Below are 23662 nucleotides of genomic sequence, written 5' to 3' on the forward strand. Positions count from 1 at the left end.
AGTATACACCTACAATGTCATAACATTTTCACCTGAAATGTAAATATGTTATTACTTCAAATGCTTATCACTCATTTTGGCTTATCAGAAGACTCAGGTCACTAGGTACTGTAAAAAATAAGATTTTTATTTTTCTAAAGAAAATCTTTAAAAATGTATCATTTCTCATATTATGCAAAACATGGATCACTAATGCCTTCTCTATGGTCATATTTCCTGGAATTGTTTTCTGATTTTGTTTTACAATGAAACCTAGTTCTTCCAAGCAAAAACATACGTTTTGGTGTTTCTTCTGTTAAATAGCCAATTTGTTCCTTTTAGTAATGCAAGGATGAGTGGAATGTATCCAGCCTTCACAAACTGCCTTTTTTATCCACTTGTTTGTTGTTTGTGAGCTTTCTGAGTGCATCTAGTTACCATTATATGATTCAAATTCTGGGATAGACAAGCCCTTAGTATGATCCAGCAGAATTCTTGCTATGTCTTGGTTGGCCTTCTCTGTGTTACAGCTTCCACTTGAAACAGTATGTTGGACAAGATTCTTTCCATTCAACTATAAGCAGAATGGAAGTGCCTTCTAGTAGCTTCAACAAGCACTAAGAAGTAAGCAAGACAAAAGCTGGTTAAGAGCCAGTAACCTTATGAGAAACATTTCCTTTGATCAGAAGTCTTCATTAGCAAAAAGGTAAACAGCGTGTCAGGGTTCCAAGTATCACCCCCAATCAAATAAGTCTCCGAGGCAGGCAATTCCCAAAAGTTCCATTTTATTAGAGATGTCATATTGGCACATTGGGGAATCTGAAAGTCCCTGGGTTTTCCCCACCCAAAGGAAAGTCAAAGTCCCTTTCCCTGCACCTACATGTCCATCACATGGTCCAATCAATCCACTGTCCCTGCTGGAAATGTTTCCCCAGTCACATCTCTCCAGGTGCAGGCTGAACGTTCTTTACACCCAGAGAAAAGAATGTTGTTATGGCTATCTATCTCTACCCACTCCAATCAACCCCACTTCCAGTTTCCCACAGCAGGCCTATGCAGTAAATGTGGCAGCCCTGAAGATCCAAAGAGAAGATGGCCTCCAGGGCTGACACAGTGAACAGTAAGATCATGTTAATATCGATGCCTGCCTGATTTATAGTGGAAAGTAACTGTTTATATAGCACTACTAAATACATTTTCTACATGGTTAGCAATAATAATAATAAAGATGCTACTGAATTTTGCTGTTATCACTTAATATGAGAGGGATGACATATGTAACATTTATTTTCTGTGCATTGTATCTATATGTGACCTAATTAAGCTACTTATTCAGAGGTGCATAAATAAGTCTACGCAGTTTATTATAAATCTGAGTATCTTTTATCTATTATTTACGTGTAACTTCCCCCCCCCCCCGGTTCTTCAGCAAAGAGGCCTAAAAAGTCCTGCATTGGGGGGAGGTTCATAGCTTAAGGATGCTGTTTATGACTACGCTGAGGTTGAGCTACTTATTGACCTGAGGGTTTTCTTTTGGATGGATAATGGCAGCTGTAGGCAACTCACTGAAGCTTTCTTTCAATATGAATTGTTTATGCTTAGTTCCTAGTTATATTACAAATTCAGAGGAGGTTGCTTGCGGATCCCTCAAGATGAGGGCAGAGTTCACAGCTGCTGCTTTGCATGAACGGGTCTCAGTGCAAAAAGAAGAAATTTAGCATTAGGGGTTGAGAAATGCTATTAAAATCCCCCCTTTCCCTCCTCCAGACTCCTGCACTAACCAATGTTCCTTAGGCAGACAGAAGTACAGAGGACATAAAAGGGAGTGTACAGAGATTGGGGCGAGGGGACCAAGGTTGAAAAAAAAATGCAAAACTATGAAGAATATCTCTTTGCCCAGGAATAAAATTTGGGCTGCAGCTCTCTTATCTGGGATCCACTACCTTTATTAGGTCAATTGAAAGTACAGATAATACAGGTAGGTCTCGATTTACGATCACAATTGAGCCCAGAATTTCTGTTAAGTGAGACATTCATTAAGTGAGTTTTGTCCCATTTTAACACCTTTCTTCCCATCGTTCAATGAATCTGGCTTACCCATTGACTTTGCTTGTCAAAAGGTTGCAAAAGGTGATCACACAACTGCGGGACACTGCAACTGTCATACGTATGAACCCAGTTGCCAATTATCTCAATTTTGATCACATGATCGTTGGAATGCTACAAAAGTTATCCCTGAAAAATGGGCATAAGTCACTTTTTTTCAGTGCCGTTATCACGTTGAACAGTTATTAAATGAACTGACGTAAGTCGAGGACTACCTGTAGTTTCAGGTTTTCAGAAACTGTTTCATGTAGCGAGGGGAAAATCAGAAAAAATAAGATGAGCAGAAAGAAAAATGTTGAGATTATTTATTTATTTAGCAATTGTCTACACCGCCCATTTCACCTAAGTAAATGACCAAATCATACAAGTACCTTAACAAAAACGATAACTTTCTTTTTCCTCTTGATTTTGAATATTTTGCCTAATATAAATAGTTATGTGAAACTATAAGACTTGCAGTTATTAAACACACTTTTCATTACAGGTATTCCTTAACTGTTGTTTTAACAGTTTAGATTTATGATCACCATTTGCAGTCTTCTGTACTGGCTTCCCCAGAAAGCCAGTGGGAAAGTCATCAGGGAAGGCTGTAAATGGAAGCGATGGAGGATTTTAGGTCATTTTTGCAGTACTCCAAGGGATTCCTCCTCCCCACACAAAATTTCTCAGTACTATGCAAGAACACATCTCAAATCCTAAAGATTTGTTAGCTTTCTAGGGCTTGAAAACTAGTGAATGCCATAATTCAGAACAATGGTATTTGCTAGCTTTCTAGCCTTCCTAGGCTAAGAAGGCTAGCTAACATAATCATTCTCACAATAGTTTGGAAGGTCCTTTCTCCAAATTGTGCAGTTTGCAGAGAGAGTCTTCTTACGATTGTGAGAATGGAACCCACTTGCAGGATGATGCAAGGTGGCCTTGAAAGGAAGAATGTACTTTGAATTGGGTGGGTGCTTCTGCAGCTGCAGAAAAAGGCAAGGGTTAGTGGACCTGGGCATAGTTGGGCAGGGAGAAGGCCCTCTCCCTGGCACTCAGCTTAAAAGCTGGCACAAGCAACTGCAACTGGGAGAGCTGGGATTGTGGTTGTTAAGCAAAGCAGTCACATGGATGGTTCACTTCATGATTGCTCACTTAATGAATGGCAAAGATTCTGGTCCCATTTGTGATTGTAAGTCAAGGACTACTGGCACTCATAATTCACTTGGTTGCTTTGAAATCCAGTAATTTTTCTATGAAAGTGATATTAAGCTATTAATATGGCATTTTTTTAAGAAACAAGTTTACTTAACTAGTAAATAGAGTCAACACTGATTGTACCATTAGTTGTTCCCACTTTTAACATTCCCAGAACTTTGAGAGGTAGGAGATACCTTAAATAATTATTTTTTAATTAGAAGTTTAGTCAACACATCTTGTGAATTTTGGAGGAAGACAAATAGTCATTCATCTCATGACTTCCCTACTCATAAGATGCCATTTCCACATGTAAAATCTAAAAATTGTACTTAAGTATTGATTGGATAAGCCATTGTCTTGGCTGTCATAATTTAATTTAAAGATTTTGTATTTGTTTATTATGTATACTGATAATAAATATATTTGAATGCATATAGGAGAAGCCCAGATGTTCAAGCAAAGGAAGAATTATGGAAACACATTCAGTAAGTATTTCTGCAAGTATGGATGCCTATGATTAGAGAATATTTTTAATGCATATGGTTGTTAACTTTTAAACTTTTCTTTTCCAGAAAAGAACTCGTGGATCCATCTGGCCTATCTGAGGAACAACTAAGAGAGATTCCATATACTAAAATAGAGTGAGTTTATTTATTGGACAGGAGTTGTGATGTAATGTTGTTATACCTATATAAATCTATATGAGGACATAATTTGAGGTCGATCATACAATATTAAATAAGATGGCAAATATCAATCTAAATTTTAAAAGGCACAGATCTACTCTGTTTCTAATATCAGAAATAAAAGAGAATTACTAAGCTTCTAATTATATATTATTACATCCAATAAAAGTAAAATGTTATGTTATGTTAAAATGATGTTATGTTATGTTAAAATAATTACCTATTTTATGTTTTGTTTGAGTTTCACTTGTGTAGGAAAAATCCTGAAATGTAGTATTGCAGAAATCCCTATTCACCTGTAACTTAGCTGAGGTTGGTTGTGATATGGGAATTGTAGTTCAACATTTTGAATGGCATCAAGTTGAGAAAGCCTGTCAAAGATATTCCTATCAGCATCAGGCATAGAAGTGAGCTTTGTTTGGAGACAATCATATTTGTCAAGACAATCATCTTTTTTACATCCACGATGTAAAAAAGATGTTGAGACTCTAGAAAGAGTGCAGAGAAGAGCAACAAAGATGATTAGGGGACTGGAGGCTAAAACATATGAAGAACGGTTGCAGGAACTGGGTATGTCTAGTTTAATAAAAAGAAGGACTAGGGGAGACATGATAGCTGTGTTCCAATATCTCAGGGGTTGCCACAAAGAAGAGGGAGTCGGGCTGTTCTCCAAAGCACCTGAGGGTAGAACAAGAAGCAATGGGTGGAAACTGATCAAGGAAAGAAGCATCTTAGAACTAAGGAGAAATTTCCTGACAGTTAGAACAATTAATAAGTGGAACGACTTGCCTTCAGAAGTTGTGAATGCTCCAACACTGGAAATTTTTAAGAAAATGTTGGATAACCATCTGACTGAGATGGTGTAGGGTTTCCTGCCTGGGCAGGGGGTTGGACTAGAAGGCCTCCAAGGTCCCTTCCAAATCTGTTGTTATATGTTATATTTTATTTAGTAACTTGGTCATTGCTAAGTATTTTGAGATTTGAAGTTTATGCATCCAGAGAATATTCATTAGTGACAAGTGCCTTCGGCAGAAAATTGCATGATAAATCTAAATGTGGGAGGAAACTTATCCTTACTCAGAACTTGAGTTGTTTATATCAACTTTAGTCCCCTTTGTTTTCCTTATGACCGGGACAGATAATGGATTTAGATACAATTGCATCAAATTTAGTTTTAAGTGTTCTAGTTTCCTGTGATTTTGTTACATACACTGTTGAATAATGGAGAATTTTCATTAATTTAAGATTTGGGGAAATACTTTCAAGCTACCTTTCATTTTAAAATTTTTAAAATGTACTTTTACTCTGATCATCCAAACTGACTCTTCGACTTCCTTGACCTTCTTTCCTCAGTATAGCTTCACTAATTGCCAAAGCACAGTTGGTCCTTTCAGATCAAGCTCCAGTTTCATTCTGGTAATTGGCCATTTGGGATTTCCATGTGGTGATGTGAACAAGTGCTTCTGACAGGAGTTGAATCATGTTTTGCATCACAATGTGATTCTGACACATCACTGAATAGGAATAAAGAATAGTAGTACAGGCATGAAAGTTAGACATGAAATATTTCCTTCAGCTTATTTATCTTTCAATGTGCATGCATGCACATGTCGTTTTGCAAGGCTTTAATCTCAAAATAATACTATTGAAAATGTGTGAACAGGTGACTTTTAAGGCTAAAATAAATTATAAAAGTTTCTCAACAGGTTCTGCTTAAAAAATAATGTCATGGAAAAGACTACTGGTGTGTTCTCTCTGTCAGAAACATATTTTGTGAGAGATTAAACCTTCAGAGCTCACACAGCTTACTCAATTTCCTTGGGTACAAGTTTTGGATCAAAGGCATTATAAAAAGAAACATTGAAACCTTTATCCTAACAATTTATGTTATAACATTAGAAACAGAGCTGCATGTGTAAATTCTAACCTTAAAAGAGATAATAATATTGCACTTTACCCAATGCTAACTAGTTAAAAGGATACTGATGTATAAATGAATGAATGAATATTTATATGGCCTCATTGACTATAGGTGACTTATATACATTAGGTTCCCTCCCCCGCAAATCTAACCTCCCATTATGTAACGGCTTGCTTCTATAATAAACTGGGCCAAGGAAGTCCCAAGTTGTACGGACTGGAAAGAGTTAATAGGCCCAGTTAGCTAAATCCAAGATGTAGCTCTAAGTACACCCAGCCTTGCACATTTAACTAATCCTCTGTTCACTCTGCCAATTATGCAATTAGTTAGTCCTAACCTTTTCCAAGAGGCAAAAATGGGAATCTCTAAGCATTGCCTGTCAGTGGATGTTTGGTCTTTATCTACCTGTGACTAGGTGGAAAGAAGAAGAATGAGAATAAATTAGTGGGTATTGAAAAGGTCAATTCCCCAAATCCAACTAAAGTGATGCTTTAATTATACTGCTAGAATTTTTTCCATCCTAGCTTGGAAAAAAAAAGGGGACAGGAAGTGATAGCCACTCAGCCTGCTCTGCAAGATCTGGAATAACTGAAAATATATGCCACAACACAGACCTAGCTCTGCTTGATTGTGTGCTTTCTGTACATAATTGCAAGAATGAATGATTTAAAACTTCCAAGTAGTACAGGAAGAAAAGAGGTTGGGAGACCCAGGTTCCTTATCAATGGATGTTCACCATCTCTCCCTCAGTTGATTTTATAGATGTTAGGGAAACAAATTGGATGCTAAGAAGAAAGATGGGGTAGAAATCTAAAGACATACTTTACTTTTGTATAGTGTTCAAAGCTTTTTATATATATTCTTTTTCAGTAATCTGTACAGCTGATCTGAAAATCGAAATTCATATGACATTCTCTATGGCAAGAGGCTGAGAGAATAAGTGTCAATTGTATTGGGTGGCTCACATTTCCAAACTCTAACTATTAGAGTTGCCCTATAGTTAAATGTCATGGAGAAAATATCTATGTGGTTCCCTTAAGAATTGACATGGACTTGATGGTACAAAATCAATTAATAGTTAAGTGGAAATTCAAAGATGAAAGGACTACCTTATTAAAAGTCCTGCTCCCTTCGTGGTGAAGGCAGGGAAATTTTCATTTTCTAATTTTATTATTTTCTTCCTATTGAGTAGGGAGATTCTATAGTTCTATACAGTTCTATAATAAGTAAACTACTCACTAAATGCTTTTGGCGAAGGGACTCAGGTGCTGGGCTATGAAACAGAAGACTCTGAGTTGTAGTTCAGACATGAAAGTCAGCTGGGTGCATTTTTACTAAATACAAAATACATGATACCATGACACAAGCTGCATTGCAACTAGAATGCAAAGTTTACCCTTGATGAACCTGTGTGTATAATTCTTTCCACCTACCAGTTTGCAAATACTACATCCCTTTTCATAGCATTTGAAGAGAAGCTACAAGGTCAAAGTGTTTTAGGGCTGGAATTTAATTCAACTTATACTCCTGGTTGAGTTGAACCTAGCTGTAATATGCATCAGTATTGCAACAACAGCCAAGAAGTCTATATTCTCAGTCATCCAGGCCATGATTATCCCAAAGGTGCTTTTTTCAAGAGGCAACTGGACTTTCTGGTTTTTCTTTGAAAACGTTCAGCTTCTCATCCAAGAAGCTTCTTCAGCTCTTACTGGATGGTGGGGAATGGAAGAATTTATACTCCTTGCAGACAGTTGGACATCGGCATTGTTTTAGGGGGTTGTTAAGGCCACCTGGAGGTTTATCTGTATTATCAGGGTCACCTGAGTGGTGCAAATTGGTGTGGAGCCTTTTTGGAAGTGTTGAAACGACCGTGTTCTACGTTAGAGATAGATTATGTCATATACTTCCCTTTCTGTTGAGACAGGGCTGTTCAATTTTGACATACATGGTCTCTTTAACCCCTCTTTTGAATCAGTGATCCTTCTGTCTGGACAAAATATGGACTTTGTTGTCTTCAAAAGAGTGGCTTGTGTCTTTTAAATGCAGATGGACTGCTGAATGTAGTCCTGATGTGTTTGTTCTCCTATGTTGTGCCATGCGTTTATGAAGTGGTTGTTTCATTTCCACAATGTACAGATCTGCACATGGCTCACTGCATTGTACTGCATATACCACGTTGCTCAGTTTCTGTCCTTTTATCCTTGGGGTGCACACTTGAAACCCAAGAATATACTAAGGCAGAAGCTATATCCTTTTTCTATTTTGATATATATATAACATAACATAACAACAGAGTTGGAAGGGACCTTGGAGGCCTTCTAGTCCAACCCCCTGCCCAGGCAGGAAACCCTACACCATCTCAGTCAGATGGTTATCCAACATTTTCTTAAAAATTTCCAGTGTTGGAGCATTCACAACTTCTGCAGGCAAGTCGTTCCACTTATTAATTGTTCTAACTGTCAGGAAATTTCTCCTCAGTTCTAAGTTGCTTCTCTCCTTGATGAGTTTCCACCCATTGCTTCTTGTTCTACCCTCAGGTGCTTTGGAGAACAGCCCGACTCCCTCTTCTTTGTGGCAACCCCTGAGATATTGGAACACAGCTATCATGTCTCCCCTAGTCCTTCTTTTTATTAAACTAGACATACCCATATAACATTATAACCATATAACATACCCATATAACATTTATAAATGAATTTGGTCGTAGATGTAATACTCTGAAGAAATGCTTTTTCTGCTATAATCATCTTCATAATTCTTATGAACAAATAATAATTTGATCCTGGAAATTTTATTTCTTCATTAGGACTCAAGGTGATCCTGTTCGCATCAGACACTCACATTCTCCTCGAAGCTATCGCCATTATCGCAGATCCCAGTGCTCTGATGGGGAGAGATCTGTTCTGTCAGAAGTGAAGTATGTTAATTCACCGAGGAAGGGGGATGGTCGTTTGATAAACATTACAATGCCAGTTATAAGGCATGAAGCTCATAACAGGATGCTCTGGGAATATTAACTCTATTAGTAATAGTAATTAGTAATAAATAGTAACTCTGTTACTTCTGTAACAGAGTTGTTAACGCTTGGAACTCACTACCTGACTCTATAGTCTCAACTCAAAATCCCAAAAACTTCAACCAAAAACTGTCTACTATTGACCTCACCTCATTCCTAAGAGGCGTACATAAGAGCAGAAAAGTGCCTACTGTTCCTGTCCTATTGTTCCCTTTCATTATATCAAATTAATATAGTTGATGCATACTTTTGCTCATATATATGTTTTCTTTTATGATGTGTTGTTGTTTTATGTTGATGTTTACGTATACTGTTGTGACAAAATAAAATAAAAAATTTGTTAGAATATTTAGTTTTCTGGGAAATTATTCAGGAGCCCCTCTGATCTAATAGTTAAGGTACCGATCTAGACTAAAACTGAGAGTTTTAATACCCCCTTAGTCATTCAAGATGGCTGGGTGACTTTGGATCAGTCCTCTCAGCCAGCTCACCTCACAGAGTTGTTATTGTAAAGAAAACAGGAGGAAGAAGAAGTATTAGTAGGTATGTTTACTGCCTTAAGTTATTTATAAAAATAATAGAAGAAATTTTTTAAACAAATCTAATTCTAAAAACCTGGGTGGAAAAGGTAAGTGACCACCACGTTGACCTGTCATGGAATTCTTCATTTTGTGATGACTAAAAGGCTATACCCTTATTGACAGGGAGATGGATCTCCTTGTTTTCAAAAACAACAAACTCTGCTAGACATTCAAATTAAAAGGTAGGCTTCCTCATCAAGAATTTCTAATGGAACGAAGTAAAAAGCATGCAATTATCTCTGAAATATAATGTAGATAAAAATCAGCAACTGAATGATTTACACAAAGGCAAGCATCTTTGTAGTTCCTTTTTTTATTCCCATAAGCACTGTGGATTTTGAAATTTGCTTTCTTTTCCAGTGCCAAAGCAGACCTTGTGCCTCCACTCCTGGTTACCCGCTCCTCAGATGCTCATTGTCTCACCACTGCAATATCGCAGCAGGTTAGTAATGGCTTTTAATCATGCTTGAATATTTAAAGTGCAAAGATGTTTTAAATGGTTTTAATTGGTTCAATATTTGTTTATTTCAGTGGCGAAATGGATCTAAGGACAGCCTGTTAGAAGAAAAAATACCAACATCTATGAACAATATGGATGGAAAACACAGTGCTAAAACTATAAAAATTGTTCCGGCATCAAGGCTCAAGATAGAAACCTGACTTTTATCACACACAGGACTGGAGGAATGCAAATCCAAAATCCAAATAAACAGCTTTAGTTGAGGATCTTTTTTTTTTAATTAAGAGACTATAAAATAATTTAGGAACATTCTGGTTTGCTGTGGAGAAGACGCTGTTTGAGTAAAAACAAAGTTTCTTTTTTCAGTAGAAAAGAAGACTGCTGCCACCATGAGAGTAAAACTAAAATGCAAGTTATCCAGATTGTATTGGATGCACAGCATAAATACATGATTTCAAAATGGAAGCATCGGTAAAAAAATTCAAGGAACAGTGCATTTTCAAAGGTGCAATAGTAGATGTTCTTCATTATAAGGGCTGTAATTCATATGCCTATACTTGCCTAGCAAATATACTACTACTTTATTATTTATAACAGTGTTGAATATTTTGCTACCTAATAGAACATCTTTAATACAAGGAATTAATCAAGAGCATTATTCAGTTATGCAAACCCAGGTGCCCTTTCAATGAATTGATTACTTTAATTCTCAGTAAAATAATGTTTTAAAATACAATTCAGAATGTTGCCAAAGTTATCAGTATACTTACTTACTTCTCTAAGCACCGAATAGTTGTAACCAATACAGAGAACATGATTTTGTTTGAAATCTATGGCAAGCATATATGACAGTTTTATAAATCTTCAAGGTATGTTGCAGTATTCTAAACTAGTTGCAATCGTATTTGAGTGAAATGTGGCAGACTCTTTTTTGCTGATATTTTAAAAACTTTTCAGCAACAGATTTGATATTGAGGTTACTGAAGAAAAGGGACTAATATTTTCTTTTTTATTCCTTTGGAGGGGCATAGAGTGTGATAGACATGTCTGCAATTAATTTGATTTCCTACTGAGAATCAGTAGCTTGCTGAATTTTGGCAGTAGTTTTGTAGCACTTGGGAATAGGAAAAAGACTTGGAAAACTCTGAATACTTCATTCCTTGGGTATATTTGCAATGATTCTGCTATTTAATTCACAAGACCACTTCCAGCAAAAATGAATATGGTTATTACCTGAAGGGACTGAAAGAAATAGTATAGATTATGCAGGCTGTGCAAAATCTTTCTGAAGTCCTTGTGGGCAAGATGATAACAATGCAGAGAACATTTTTCTATTTAATTCCCTTGAATGAATGGATTAGTTGCATTGTCTTCCTTTTCACAGGAAGGAAAGTGAGCCAATTTATTTTTAAAAAAACCAAGGGAAATACAATTTAAAATGTCTGCTACCATATGCACCTATTTACATTTCTGAACTGCTTTGATGATGAGCATTTATAAATATAATCCAACCGGAAGACATATTGAATGTAGGAGAGAACATAGATTTGCATAGATCTGACTATAAATTAATTCTAGAAAGTTTCATCTGAAAGGGATATCATAAAATGCTGCTAGATTTTAAATTCAAGATGGCCATCATGAAAAGTACTCCCAAAATAGTTGCACAAACTCAATTCTTAATGTTGTATGTATCTCCAATTAAGAGAAAACTCTTTGATTTGAAAAATGTGTCAATTTTGATAGTGCTGATTTGAACAAAATTACAGTAAGCAAAATATATGAAATTGATTTGCCATTGCTTTCTCCTATTAAATACGATTTAATACATTTTTGTAGATGTTTTTATGATCATTTATGGAGGATCAGTATTTAACATTTGTTTTTTAAATGGTTACTTGTGCTGTGTACATAAAAACATGATACACAAATTGAGAAAAATAAAGTTCGTAGTTTTCAATCTTTGTTCACTAATGACCTAATCAGTAATTTGCAGTCAGTTGACCTAAATTCGATCAGAAGTAATAGTAACTGAAGCTGAATTAAAACTTGACACTATATTATAGGTAATTAAAAGACTTGATATGCAGTTACAACACTGAAGATCCCTGAGGGGACTTTTTATACATTCCATGGCATAGAGGAAATCAAGATATATCAAGATTATGCTTGACAGCTTTACTGCAAATGTCGCAAAAGGAATGGGCTTGAATAACTTCCACTTCCAAAAGAGTTTTCAAGATCATATCTAGTAGCTAGATTTCTCTGAGTGTATTTGTGTTCTGTTTGATTTTGATTGCCCATCTCCTTTTCAGCTTAAGCATTATTAAAGTTTGTTTCATTCAAATCAGTGAAAGGTAGAGTGCTGATATCAGTGATGTAGTGGCTAAGATGCTGACTCTAGTCTATCAATAGAAACTCAATTTATCTCAGCACAAGATGATTTAACAGTTGCTGCTGTAAGAACAAATGGTCAAAAGGATCATATGTCCCATCTTGATGTTTGTGTTGGAGATATCATCACATAAACCTGGCTACCAACAATTGTATGAAATTACAAGAGCTCTCAGTACTCTGCAACCTCAATGTAAGTTTTCCTTTTCCAATAAAAGTAGCCTTTACTTTAGCAGGTGCTTTTTTTGTCTACCTGCTTATGTACATGCATACGATAAACTGACAGGATTCCTATGTTCAAAATGCTGAGCCAACTATGGGTGACCCTTGTCCAGGTTTTTTGTTATTTTATTACAATTTTTTTCAGTACAGTAATATACAAAACAAAGACAGAAAACAAGAAAATGAAATGAAAAATGAAGAAAACATGACTTCTGTCCTATAGAGGAATTGCCATCTTACTCTTTTCTCCAACTTCTCTAACAGTTAATCCCAGAGGTGGAAATCAACAATTCAGACTTCTTTCAACAAAAGCTCCATACAAGGTTTCCAAGCTTTCAAAAAAAAAAAAAAAGTCTCCATTGTTTTCCCTGACCAAATTGGTAGCTTTGCCATTTCCACAAATTTTATAATCCATCTTGCCTTGGCCAGGTCTGACTTGCACCAGTTTACCCTAAAAATTCAACTTGCCTCTAGATTTTTATCAGCCTAAGCTTAGGGCTAGCCACCAGGATGTTCAGGTTTAGTACTTTTTATTCACTTGACTGCTTTATCCACTTGAATTACATGGTGGACCCAATCTGAAAAGGGGCTCTGCTTTTGAAGGGCCTGACGTTTCTTCCTGCAGTTGCCCTATCAGATATTTAAATAAGCTTCATTGGATCCGATAGTTGGCACTACTTCCTTCAGCTTTACAAAAATAACCTGCAATATTTTCAGCTCAATTCATGATAATTTATAGGGCCATAACTACCTAAATCACTAGAGGCTTTAATAAAGGGGGGGAAATGTGGAGCAATGTTAGAAAGCAAGTTAAGTAAGGCTGGTATGTATTTCTTTTCAACTCTGCATGATACCTATGCCAGTTTGCCTGTCCATCTTCCGTCCTTTCATTCCCTCAGTGCTGTGCCACAAATTGGCCAAAATTTCTTATTGCGTCTCAGCAGTAAAAAGCAAGATCCTAGAATAGCATATCCACACTCACCCCTTCCCAGCCACTTCCTTCTGCCCCAAGCTGTCACTCATGCCTGAACACATTGTCAAGGAAACCAATGGCTTTTTCTCTGCACTTAGTTTCCCCTTGGGCCAGTTCTGTCCAGAACAATTGCATTTCATTCTGCATGCAGACTAAAAGATGTGACGTGACATGACATGCACTCGTTTTTATTTGGGCAGACTACCCGACGTTAGCTATTGGGTGTACTGAGTTCATATATAGAATCATCTGTACATCTATCATATCATTTCCCTACATACAACAGATGTGCAGTTCTGTAAATACAGAGCCCCAAGTGACTATAATGAAGATTGACACCACGGGTCATCCGCATGCTTAGTGTAATTAGGAGTATACGAGATCTCAGCTTGCAGTCACCCAGATGCTCCTCAGTTAATGTTTTCTATTTTCTAACATAAATTTTAATGCCAAGACAAGTGATTCATGCAAATACACCGATCAAAAACAAAATTACGTATTTGCAGCATTTCTTAATGAAACTTTTATGATTTAACTAGAATCCAAAAATCATGGCTTGAATTTTTCACAACTGAGCCATTTTAAGAACTAGTCTCCAGCTCTATTTCTTGCAGTGACCGGAGATACAGATAGTCCTTGACTTACCACAATTGGAGCCAGAATTTCTGTTGTAAGCTATGGAGGTCATAAACTGAGTCAGGCATGTTATAATTTTTATAGCAATCAAGTGAATGACAGTCATTAAGTGAATCCAGCTTCCTAGAAATTGGCAAGATTACAAAATGCGATCACATGACTGCAGGATACTTCAACCTGTCATAAAAGCAAGCAGTTTCCCTAACACCCAATTTTAAAAAAAAAATAATTTATTTACATATATCGAACAGTGACCGTCCTGGCATTTCATCCGCCATAGAAACCATGGTGAAAAATAAATAACATATACACAACTTACACGGTGCTAGTCTTATACAATTATTTTTGACCAATGTATTCATTCTAATACACACATCTCATTTCATGTCTACTTAATTTTTCTATGTTCTGGCTCCCATCTTGTGTTTCCAGCCATTGATAAAATGTTCCATGTGTCATTTTTAAATTCTGTTAAGTCTATCCATTTCTGTCCATGTTAACATCTTATCTCATTTTCTGAAGGGGTGTTTTCACTTTTCCATTGCTGTGCATACACCATTCTCACTCCAATTCCATCCTTTGTTCTTGAATTCGAATCTGGTTTTCAATTCACCTTCTCATTTAATATACCCTTATATGTAACAATTTTTTTCCATATTTATAAGGTCTGGGGGTATCAGTTCTTCCAAGGTGGAGAGCCAGACTAGTATTTTCATATAATTTTGTTTTTATTCCACACTACTAGTAATGCATTTCTTATATAATGCCTTGTATTGATGTGCCATGCTTCTCCCATACGAAATAAATCCATGCCACCCTATTTGAATATCATGACCCTCCAGTAGTAATAATCTCCTATTCCTTAGGACTATCCGTTCTTTTACCCATGTAAGTACAGCAGCTTGATTGTACAATTCCCAGTGAGGCAGACCAAACTTTCTTTTGATTAATTCTTGGGTTTTTTCCCTTGGCATATAAACTTAAGCATTGTTTTGTTCAGATCTTCAAAATATTTTCTCTAATTTTATGCGTGTATTTTGAAATAGAGTCTTTGGCAGAATGCTCATTTTTATTGCAGCTATTCTGCCCATTAAGGAAAGTTGCAGATTCTTCCATTTCTCCATATCCAATTTAATTTGATTTGTTAGCTTTGTATAGTTGTCCTCTTCGTTATACACTTTGCCATTAAGTAAATTCCTAGAAATTTCACTTTTTTCACTATCTGAATTTTCATTCCCTTTGCCAATTCATCAGTTTGTCATATTTTTGGCTACCATTTTAGTTTTTTCCTTATTTTTGTCCGGCTCCTTCTCCATATTCCTCCAATTTCTCTGTAAGTCTCAGACCTGATTTTAGTGGTTCCTCTAAAATAAAAACTAGATCTGCAAATTCTTGTAATTTATATTTTTCTCTTTTAACTTCCTAACACCCAATTTTCAATTACTTGACTGTAAGGGGTGGCACAGCAATCAAGTACAAGGAGAGGTTTTAAGTCACTTTTTCAGTCACTTTGAACTGTTCTTAAATGGACAGTTATAAGTATAATTTACTATAGTTATTGAACAAAATCCAAGAAGTTAACAGATAAAACAAAATAGTTTATATCAGGATCCTTAGTGCAATCAAAAGTGGTTTTATAAACAGTACTGCAAACTATGGCCATAGTCATAGAAATCTTTTAAATTACAGAAGGCAGCTAAGTCCAATAGCCAAAATTGCTCAATGCTGAAACTTTGTATACTTTTTTCATCAAACAGATGTACAGCCAAAACAGTTGGCGGTGTGGTGTGGTTGCTGTGTGTCAGAATATGAAGTTTTCTGGATAGCCATTACAGAGAAAGACATCAAGCAGCTGTTTCTCTTCTGCTTTTTTTAGCGTTGACGTGCTGCAGTGTGTTCTCGCCTTTCCGGACAGTTTCTTTTGTGTGGGGTGGGGTGATTGCTTACAAAGCCGAGGATGTGGCCTGTGTGTGGGGGTTTGCGATAGGCACAGGTTTCTAATTCTCCAATGTCTAGCCTCCTTATGTCATCATCGAGGAATGAGTATCTGTTGTCTGTTTCCTTTGCATATAAATTTGATCCCAGGGAATATATTATTGACTAGGCCGTGCGTTTCTTCAATTTGGGAGCATTTGATGATGACAAAGGTGTCAATCTTGCATCATGTCCAGAATTTTGGTTGGATGCCTCTTTCAACTGGATGCCATTTTCGAGTCCCGCCCCTCCCCTTGGGAAATAAATTTGCAGTTTAAAAGATGCCACAGCACTATTCTTGCATTGTGTTGTAGGTCTAGTGCAGTGTTGCTGTGAAACTGCCTCAGAACAATAGTTCTTTTGCCAGTATTTATACAAAAAGCCCATCTTCTCTCTTTCACTTTCTGGTTCAGTCATTCTACAATTACAGGGAACAGAAAAAAAAAATGCATTTACTCAGTAGCGTCCAAAATATTTATTAAAAATAACCAACAGACATATAAGCTGTTTGAGTATTATTTTGAGATCAATTTTGAGCTTGATTCCAATTAAGGATAATGCATCACACTAGTGTTTAAACCAATATCCCCCCAAAAAAACAAAAGTCAATCACTAAAACATGGCAAGGATTACTAATATGTGTATGCATATACACACTGCCCTTGTCCCATTCAAGGCTGCCACATTTTCCTTTTAGTGGTTCTCTGCAGTAAGGTACTTGTTCTCACCAAGTCCTAAGTCTACTTATCTATGTCAGTCGAAACAATGGCAGAATGCAGCAAAGAACACTTTGCTTCCAAAGATGCTGGTTTTATATCTGCAGGAGTAGCTGAAGCCAATGGCTATCTGCTTCCTCCACAAGCTAAAGTAAGCAGAGCAAGAATGGGGAATTGGTGGCTCTCAAAATGCTGCTGAACTACAAATTCCAGCACAAGATACAATGATGAAATATGCTGGAAGCTTTAGCTCAACAACTTCCAAAGACTCAAGATTCCACCTTTCACAGCCTTCTGCATAATTTAACCAGCTTTTGTTGTCTGCTAGATTCTTTTTCTTGTTTCCCTAAAGGGCAAATGTAACAGCAGTTCTACTGAATTTACGGATCTTTTCCAAATAGTCTCAGGAGGCTTTGCTGCATATTCCACCCCAAACATGACACATGCATAGATTATTGATGGAAAAAGGAAATTTGTGGTGTTACTTGAAGCATAGGAAGAGTGTGCATGTTTAGAAAAGGAATATAACCTTGTAATAGTAAGAGACATGTTAAATTTTATTTGCAATGGAAGACCAAAATGAGAAAGACAGAGGCAAGGAAATGGGTAGACAGAAATGGTTAAAACCAAGAGGAACTGTGAGAGAATTTGTAAAGCTAAATTCAGCTGATTGGAAAATCTCTTAAGCTTTCAAAAGCCCCATACAATATTTCCCCTTTGAACATGGAAAAGGGATTTGGAGCAAACAAGAACTATCACTTCACAATTCTCCAACACTTCCTTAAACATTCCAACATGTCTTTTCTTAGGGTGTGAACAATTTCAGGAGAATATATTCAATTTAAGAGGAGTGATGTGCACATCTATGCATATGCTAAATAAAATTTTCTTCAGATCCTGATCACTAGAGACCTGTAGCTGATACTGTACCATTCCTGGAAGTGGTTGAAGGGGAAGGTAAGGTAGCAACAGAAATAAAAAGCCTCCCAAAATCAAGCCATTCCTGTTCTGACTGATAATCCATTAAAAAACTTGAAAAATGGAGCAAAATTTGTTGTATGGCAGTTCTGTATATTTCAACGACATGTTTACAGATTGTCAAGGAACTAAAACTAGTGTGCTATAGGTCAGGGGTCTCCAACCTTGGCAACTTTAAGACTTGTGGACTTCAACTCCCAGAATATTGGCTGAGGAATTCTGGGAATTGAAGTCCACAAGTCTTAAAATTACCAAGGGTAGAGCCAGCAATATAGGAGAAGCAGTGCAATGAAGTTAAAAAAAAGTTTTTAGGCAGAATATCTGAAAAAGTCACCAAAACTGTATCCTGACAAAATCTCATGCGTTTTTTAAAATAGTCTCAAATAGCACCAAAAGGTATACATTTAGAAGATAAAAAGGTCAAAGGACTCCACTAGTCTTAACTGAACAATGTTCACAAAGAATAGAAGTCATAACTCTATAAAAGTACAACCTGCCAATGTAAAATTAATTTCCAAACATGGGTATTCTTTGAAAAAAATTAACAGTAATATTAATTGAATGCCAAAATATAGATGAAATAAAAACCAAAAGAACAAAAGATATATTTCAGATATATTCTGACTTGAAACAAAGAATGAAGATCATATCTATGAACTAATGTCAAAATTTAAATATGTAACTACCCCTGAAGATGCTGAAAGGGCATAATTTTCTTCAAAGGAGTATGTTCTAGCTGAAATGCAGAAGAATAAATAATCCATTCATGAAACATGACAACTAGAGTTGATATATGCCTTTTTTGACACCACATTCACCAAAGGCAGTGTGAATGGGCAACACAAAGGCAAAATTTTACATCATGAAAGTCTAATTTTTAATTTATTACAAGAAATAAAACTTTTGTAAGATCCATACCTATATCCTAAGCATTGTTTGCATTCTAAATGGCAGTTTTTCCTGCTTACATCTGAAAAACACATCAAAAAATTGAATCTTTAGATCTTTACTTGCATTCCTGCAAACATTCTATAGTAGTAATAAAATCTCATAGTTCCAATCTGAGCTAAAGGGAGGGAAGAGAAAGTAAATTTTGACAAATATAGTTGCCTCCTTAGTTGTGGAACCTCAAATATTAATATAGAAAACAATTATGGAGTACTGCTTAAGGAGCTGCCCAAGCAAGTAGTCTGCTACAAAAGTAATTTCTTCAGGGAAAGAGTTTACTATTATATCTTTCCTCTGTGAACAGGTGGTCTACATGAAGCACTTCCATATTTATTCTCTCAATAACCCTTAAATAAACTACTTTGAGAAATAGCAAGCTGCTCAAAAGCTAGACAATTAATGTGGACAAGTAGGTTCTTGAACCCACGTTTTCCAAATCCTAACCACTATATCACGATCTTTTTCAGTAAAAGAGGACAATTGCTTTCCCTATAATCTTCTGGCTCTGAAGATCTGAAATGAATAGTAATGCTGATTCAAAATAGTTAAAAGTGATCCAGGACATGCAAAGCGTAGCATGTGAAACGTTGGGGATTTTTTTTTTCAATCGCTTGTCCCTCTCAGTGATCCTAGCATGGAACAGATTATACTTTATCAACTGCAGTAGGAAATGTTTCCAAAAGCAAAGATTTTTTATGTAAATGTAGCATTATTTTTTAAAGCAACTTACATAATGGTGTATTTAAAGTTATCTTTAGAATAAACCTGGTTTTTGTTCAATACGCAGCAAACTCCAAAGGAATAATCCCTAGTGATGCAAAGAAAAAGGCTGCAATATGGGAAACTTGCTTTATGCCTTTTCTGACACTGCATTCATCAACAACCAAAATGAATGGGCAACACTAAAGGCAAGAACAGAAATTAACTGCACATGTACGGGTGCGCTTTACATGCTCGCAAATCATGATACTAAAAAAGCCATTGCTTTGTGCATGGAGTTTATCAAGAGTGCCATACTCACACTGCCAAGAAAATGTGAAGCTGTAGTTTCTCAACTCGGCAACTTTTAAGACAGTTTTTCACTACTTCCAGAATTCCTCGATCAACTTATTGGCTGGGGAATCTGGGAGTTGGAGTCCACTTATCTTAAAAGTTGTTGAGAACAAAGAAATAAAATATCTGATTTTACGCATCATAAAAGCTGCACGAATAACATATGCACAAAACTGGAATCAGGAAAGGACACCAACAGATGAAGTAATGATAGAATTTTTTTAGAATGTGCCAAGATGGACAAATTAACAAAAGAAATTAAAAAGAAGAGACAGATTATTACATAATTTGGAACAAATGGTATGAATGGTTTGAGACTAGAAATAAACAACAACATATACAGGGGAGAATTTAAAAATGTAAAATATGTATATAACAAATATATAGAAATGTATAAAAGTAAGGCTATTAGTGTTAGAAAATACAATGTAACCAAACAAAAAGGGACAATGAAGAAAATAAAACAGTGAGAGAGAGATGGGGGAGATAGCTATAAAATGGAAAAAAGACCACTAAGAAACATTGGTTAAAAAGAGGATGCATTTATATGTTGTATGTTATGTGTGTGTCATATTGTGTCATAATAAAATAATAAAAAAAATTATATATATATATATATATAAAAAGTTTTTGAGAATTGCTGCTGAGTTTCAACTCATCAGAAAAGCATCAATTTAGGTACAAGGCACTTGGAATAATGTCTGCCCAAGCAAAAAAAATAATCACACACATGCATTATACCTCCGGCCAAAACCAACCTTGTTAGAATAGAAGCCAAGGGGCTAAAACCAGGCGGACGCACGCAGGGTCTTCCCGTTGAGTTCCGACTCCACCACGTGCTTCTACTGGTCTCGCGTTTCGCAATCGGCGGCCCGGCACGCGCCTTGGCAGCGCAACGTCACGAGGGGTGCCGGAAGTCTTCCTCGAGGCCCCCATTTCCGTCCGGGGAGCCTCCGAGGCTTTCGCCGCGCGCTAGCCCGGGGCGCTTCGTTGCCTTCTATAGAGAAACGGAAGCACGTTTTCTTAATCTACCTCAGGATATGCTCGCGCGACCATTTCTCTCTCCCCCCCCCTCTCAATTTTGCGCCGACTTAACGGCGCGCTTCACCAAGCACTTCAAAGGGGGGGGGGGGCGGGCCGGACGAAACGAATGCAGGAAGCTGTTATAGTTGCCGTCCTAACTAACCCCGCTCCATGAACCGCGCCAAAGGATTAACGGTCTAATGCCGATGCGGCAGAGCAGGGGTCTCCAACCTGGGCAACTTTTAAGCCTGGAGGACTTAAACTCCCAGAATTCCCCAGCAAAGCAAAGCTGGCTGGGGAATTCTGAAAGTTGAAGTCCTCCAGGCGTAAAGTTGCCCAGGTTGGAGACCCCTGCGGTAGAGCGTTACTCCCACGGCTCCAGTTATTTACAAGATATATATATATATATATTGCACTACAACTCCGGAGTTGCGGGTGTTATAAACAAGCACGGTGCCTCGGGATCGGGGAAAGGCGGCTTGCAAACGTTGCAAAATATATTATTTTATTTTGCAACGTTTGCAAGCCGAGGCACTGCGCTTGTTTATAACACCCGCAACTCCGGAGTTGTAGTGCAACGTTACCGGAGCGGTTTCTTCTCTTTTTCCGGCCCTAAAGACACCGTCTTTGTCTCCGCGCTCTTTCTTCCCTCCCTCCCAGGCTGCAGGCTCCACCAGTTGGGTGGGCCAACAATGCAGGCTGCCCACCTCGCCTCCGCCCGCAGATCTTTCCTGGCCCGCTTTTTCTTTTACCTCCATAACCGCCGAGACAAGCCCGCTCCCCTCGCGCGCCAGAAACAGAAGGACGGCCTCCCGCCCCTTCGGTTCCCTTTATGCTTTGCTCCAGGACAAACCATTGCCAGGGCGGCGGGGGTGGAAAGGCAAGCAAACTTCGCGGCGAAAAGGGGAGGGAGGGAGGGAGAGAGACCCTTGGCCCGTCCCTCAAAACCTGCGCGTGGAGAGTGCGCGATTCCTCCTTCCCTTTCCTCTGCAATAAGCGAAAGAAGAATAAGGATTGCACCAACACAAAACATAGAATAGAATAGAATAGAATAGAATAGAATAGAATAGAATAGAATTTTTATTGGCCAAGTGTGATTGGACACACAAGGAATTTGTCTTGGTGCATATGCTCTCAGTGTACATAAAAGAAAAGATTCGTTCATCAAGCTACAACATTTACAACACAATTGATGGTCAATATATCGATATAAATCATAAGGATTGCCAGCAACAAGTTATAGTCATAGAGAAATGCATTTTGTTTTGTCGTAGCTGTAAGTTCCTACATAGGGTTTGTTTTTTTTTTGTTTAATAATTGGAATCCAAAGGAATTCTGGGAGTTGAAGTCCACACATTTTGAAGTTTGAAAAACGCTGATTTTAGCCATGTATGTTTTCAAAGTAATAAAAAAAAATACACAACGAGCGCAAAATCCGGTTTCCACCCTTTTTTTGCCCCACGTGATCATTTCTCCTTTGAAGAATAGAATAGAATAGAATAGAATAGAATAGAATAGAATTCTTTATTGGCCAAGTGTGATTGGACAGACAAGGAATTTGTCTTCGTGCATATGCTCTCAGTGTAAAACAACAGCAAAAGGCTTGGGGGGGGGCACAGAACAGCTGTATGAGCATACAGGACCACATAAATTTGAATTGGAGCCTTTACTATTCTTAAGATCAGGTGTAAAATTTTTGGTTAAAATTAAAATCCCTTGTTTAATCACACGAGACCTGCTTACTTTCTTTCCAAGGATATCACAGGTTGAAAAATTAATGGCAAATGGAAGTTTTTACCATAAAACTGACTTTATCTCGTGGTTTAGTGGAAAATCTATGAGGAACTTGAAAATAAATAAATAAATAGAACACTTCTGAAAAACTAGCAAAACATGTCTCTAATTCCTGGCTTTAAATGTGACTTGCAGTCATGCCAATTAACTTATGTTGCACAAAAGAATGGTTTTGATTAGAAAGAACCTCAGATGTATGTTTTGAAAAGAACAGTCTCCTTTTGATGGAGATTTATGATCTGGGGAAACAACAAAGTGTTTTGTGACTCTGATGATTAACAGATGCATTATGGAACAAGCATTAAAGTCTTACTTTAATTTGGCAAATGAATACAGAGAGAAGAAGAGGGAGTAAAAACAGAGTTACAGTACATGTCAAGCAAAAGACATGTTTTGCTGAAACAGTTCTCCTAAATGTTTGTACATGATAATGCAAATCTTGCTTTGGGGGTAGAAATGCATATGGGTTTCAGATCCTTATTCAAGTTGTTCCTAGTCCTTCAAGTAAGGAATACCCCTCAACAATTTCACCTCCTGGCTGTGAAAACAGTTTACTTTTTTTCAGATATGTTTAACAAATCAGTGAATTGATTGTAAAAGTAGCAAAACTGTGATGGAAATATGCAGGAATTATTACTAAAGCAAAAAGAGTTGAAGGCTTTTTTAAGTCTGGAACTTGAAAGTATTATCAGATGCCTTCCTTATTCGCTGAATTATTAGAAGAATAAGGTACAGCACAAGGAGGTACAATCATACTCAAGTTCTGTTATAGCCTGGCTTAATAATACAATAATAATAATATCAAGTGATCTAAGGGCCAAAGCCCACTGTAACTACATCGCAAAAAAGGCCTTAAGAGTTGTAAACCTAATCTTGCGTAGCTTCTTCTCCAAAAACACTACACTACTAACCAGAGCTTATAAAACATTTGCTAGACCAATTCTTGAATACAGCTCGACTGTTTGGAACCCATACCACATTTCTGACATCAATACAATTAAACGTGTCCAGAAATATTTTACAAGA

General features: G+C 37.0%; 1 protein-coding gene, 1 long non-coding RNA gene and 2 other non-coding genes across 5 annotated transcripts in view; 1 reads left to right on the plus strand and 3 right to left on the minus strand.

Moving 5' to 3' along the window:
- Positions 1-12419, plus strand: part of EPB41L4A (erythrocyte membrane protein band 4.1 like 4A) — a 93719-nt gene extending 81300 nt beyond the window's left edge. For both annotated transcript variants that reach the window (XM_058166123.1, XM_058166124.1), the window contains 5 exons: positions 3699-3746; positions 3834-3902; positions 8675-8785; positions 9826-9907; positions 9997-12419. In XM_058166123.1, the coding sequence (XP_058022106.1) occupies positions 3699-3746; positions 3834-3902; positions 8675-8785; positions 9826-9907; positions 9997-10125 (439 nt within the window). In that variant the 3' untranslated portion in view covers positions 10126-12419. The remainder of the gene's footprint in view (positions 1-3698; positions 3747-3833; positions 3903-8674; positions 8786-9825; positions 9908-9996) is intronic.
- A 1950-nt stretch (positions 12420-14369) lies between these two features.
- On the minus strand, positions 14370-21731 carry LOC131189755 (uncharacterized). Its single transcript, XR_009153119.1, has 4 exons — positions 21595-21731; positions 20578-20816; positions 18737-18788; positions 14370-16542 (listed from the first exon to the last, which is right to left on the minus strand). It is a non-coding gene; the product is annotated as an uncharacterized LOC131189755 (long non-coding RNA).
- Positions 18544-18668, minus strand: LOC131193779 (small nucleolar RNA SNORA13). The gene has a single exon (XR_009154030.1). It is a non-coding gene; the product is annotated as a small nucleolar RNA SNORA13 (small nucleolar RNA).
- On the minus strand, positions 19537-19677 carry LOC131193780 (small nucleolar RNA SNORA13). Its single transcript, XR_009154031.1, has one exon. It is a non-coding gene; the product is annotated as a small nucleolar RNA SNORA13 (small nucleolar RNA).
- Positions 21732-23662: the final 1931 nt, after the last annotated feature.

This window comes from Ahaetulla prasina, chromosome 2 (assembly GCF_028640845.1).
Source record: "Ahaetulla prasina isolate Xishuangbanna chromosome 2, ASM2864084v1, whole genome shotgun sequence".
Classification (NCBI taxonomy): domain Eukaryota; kingdom Metazoa; phylum Chordata; class Lepidosauria; order Squamata; family Colubridae; genus Ahaetulla; species Ahaetulla prasina.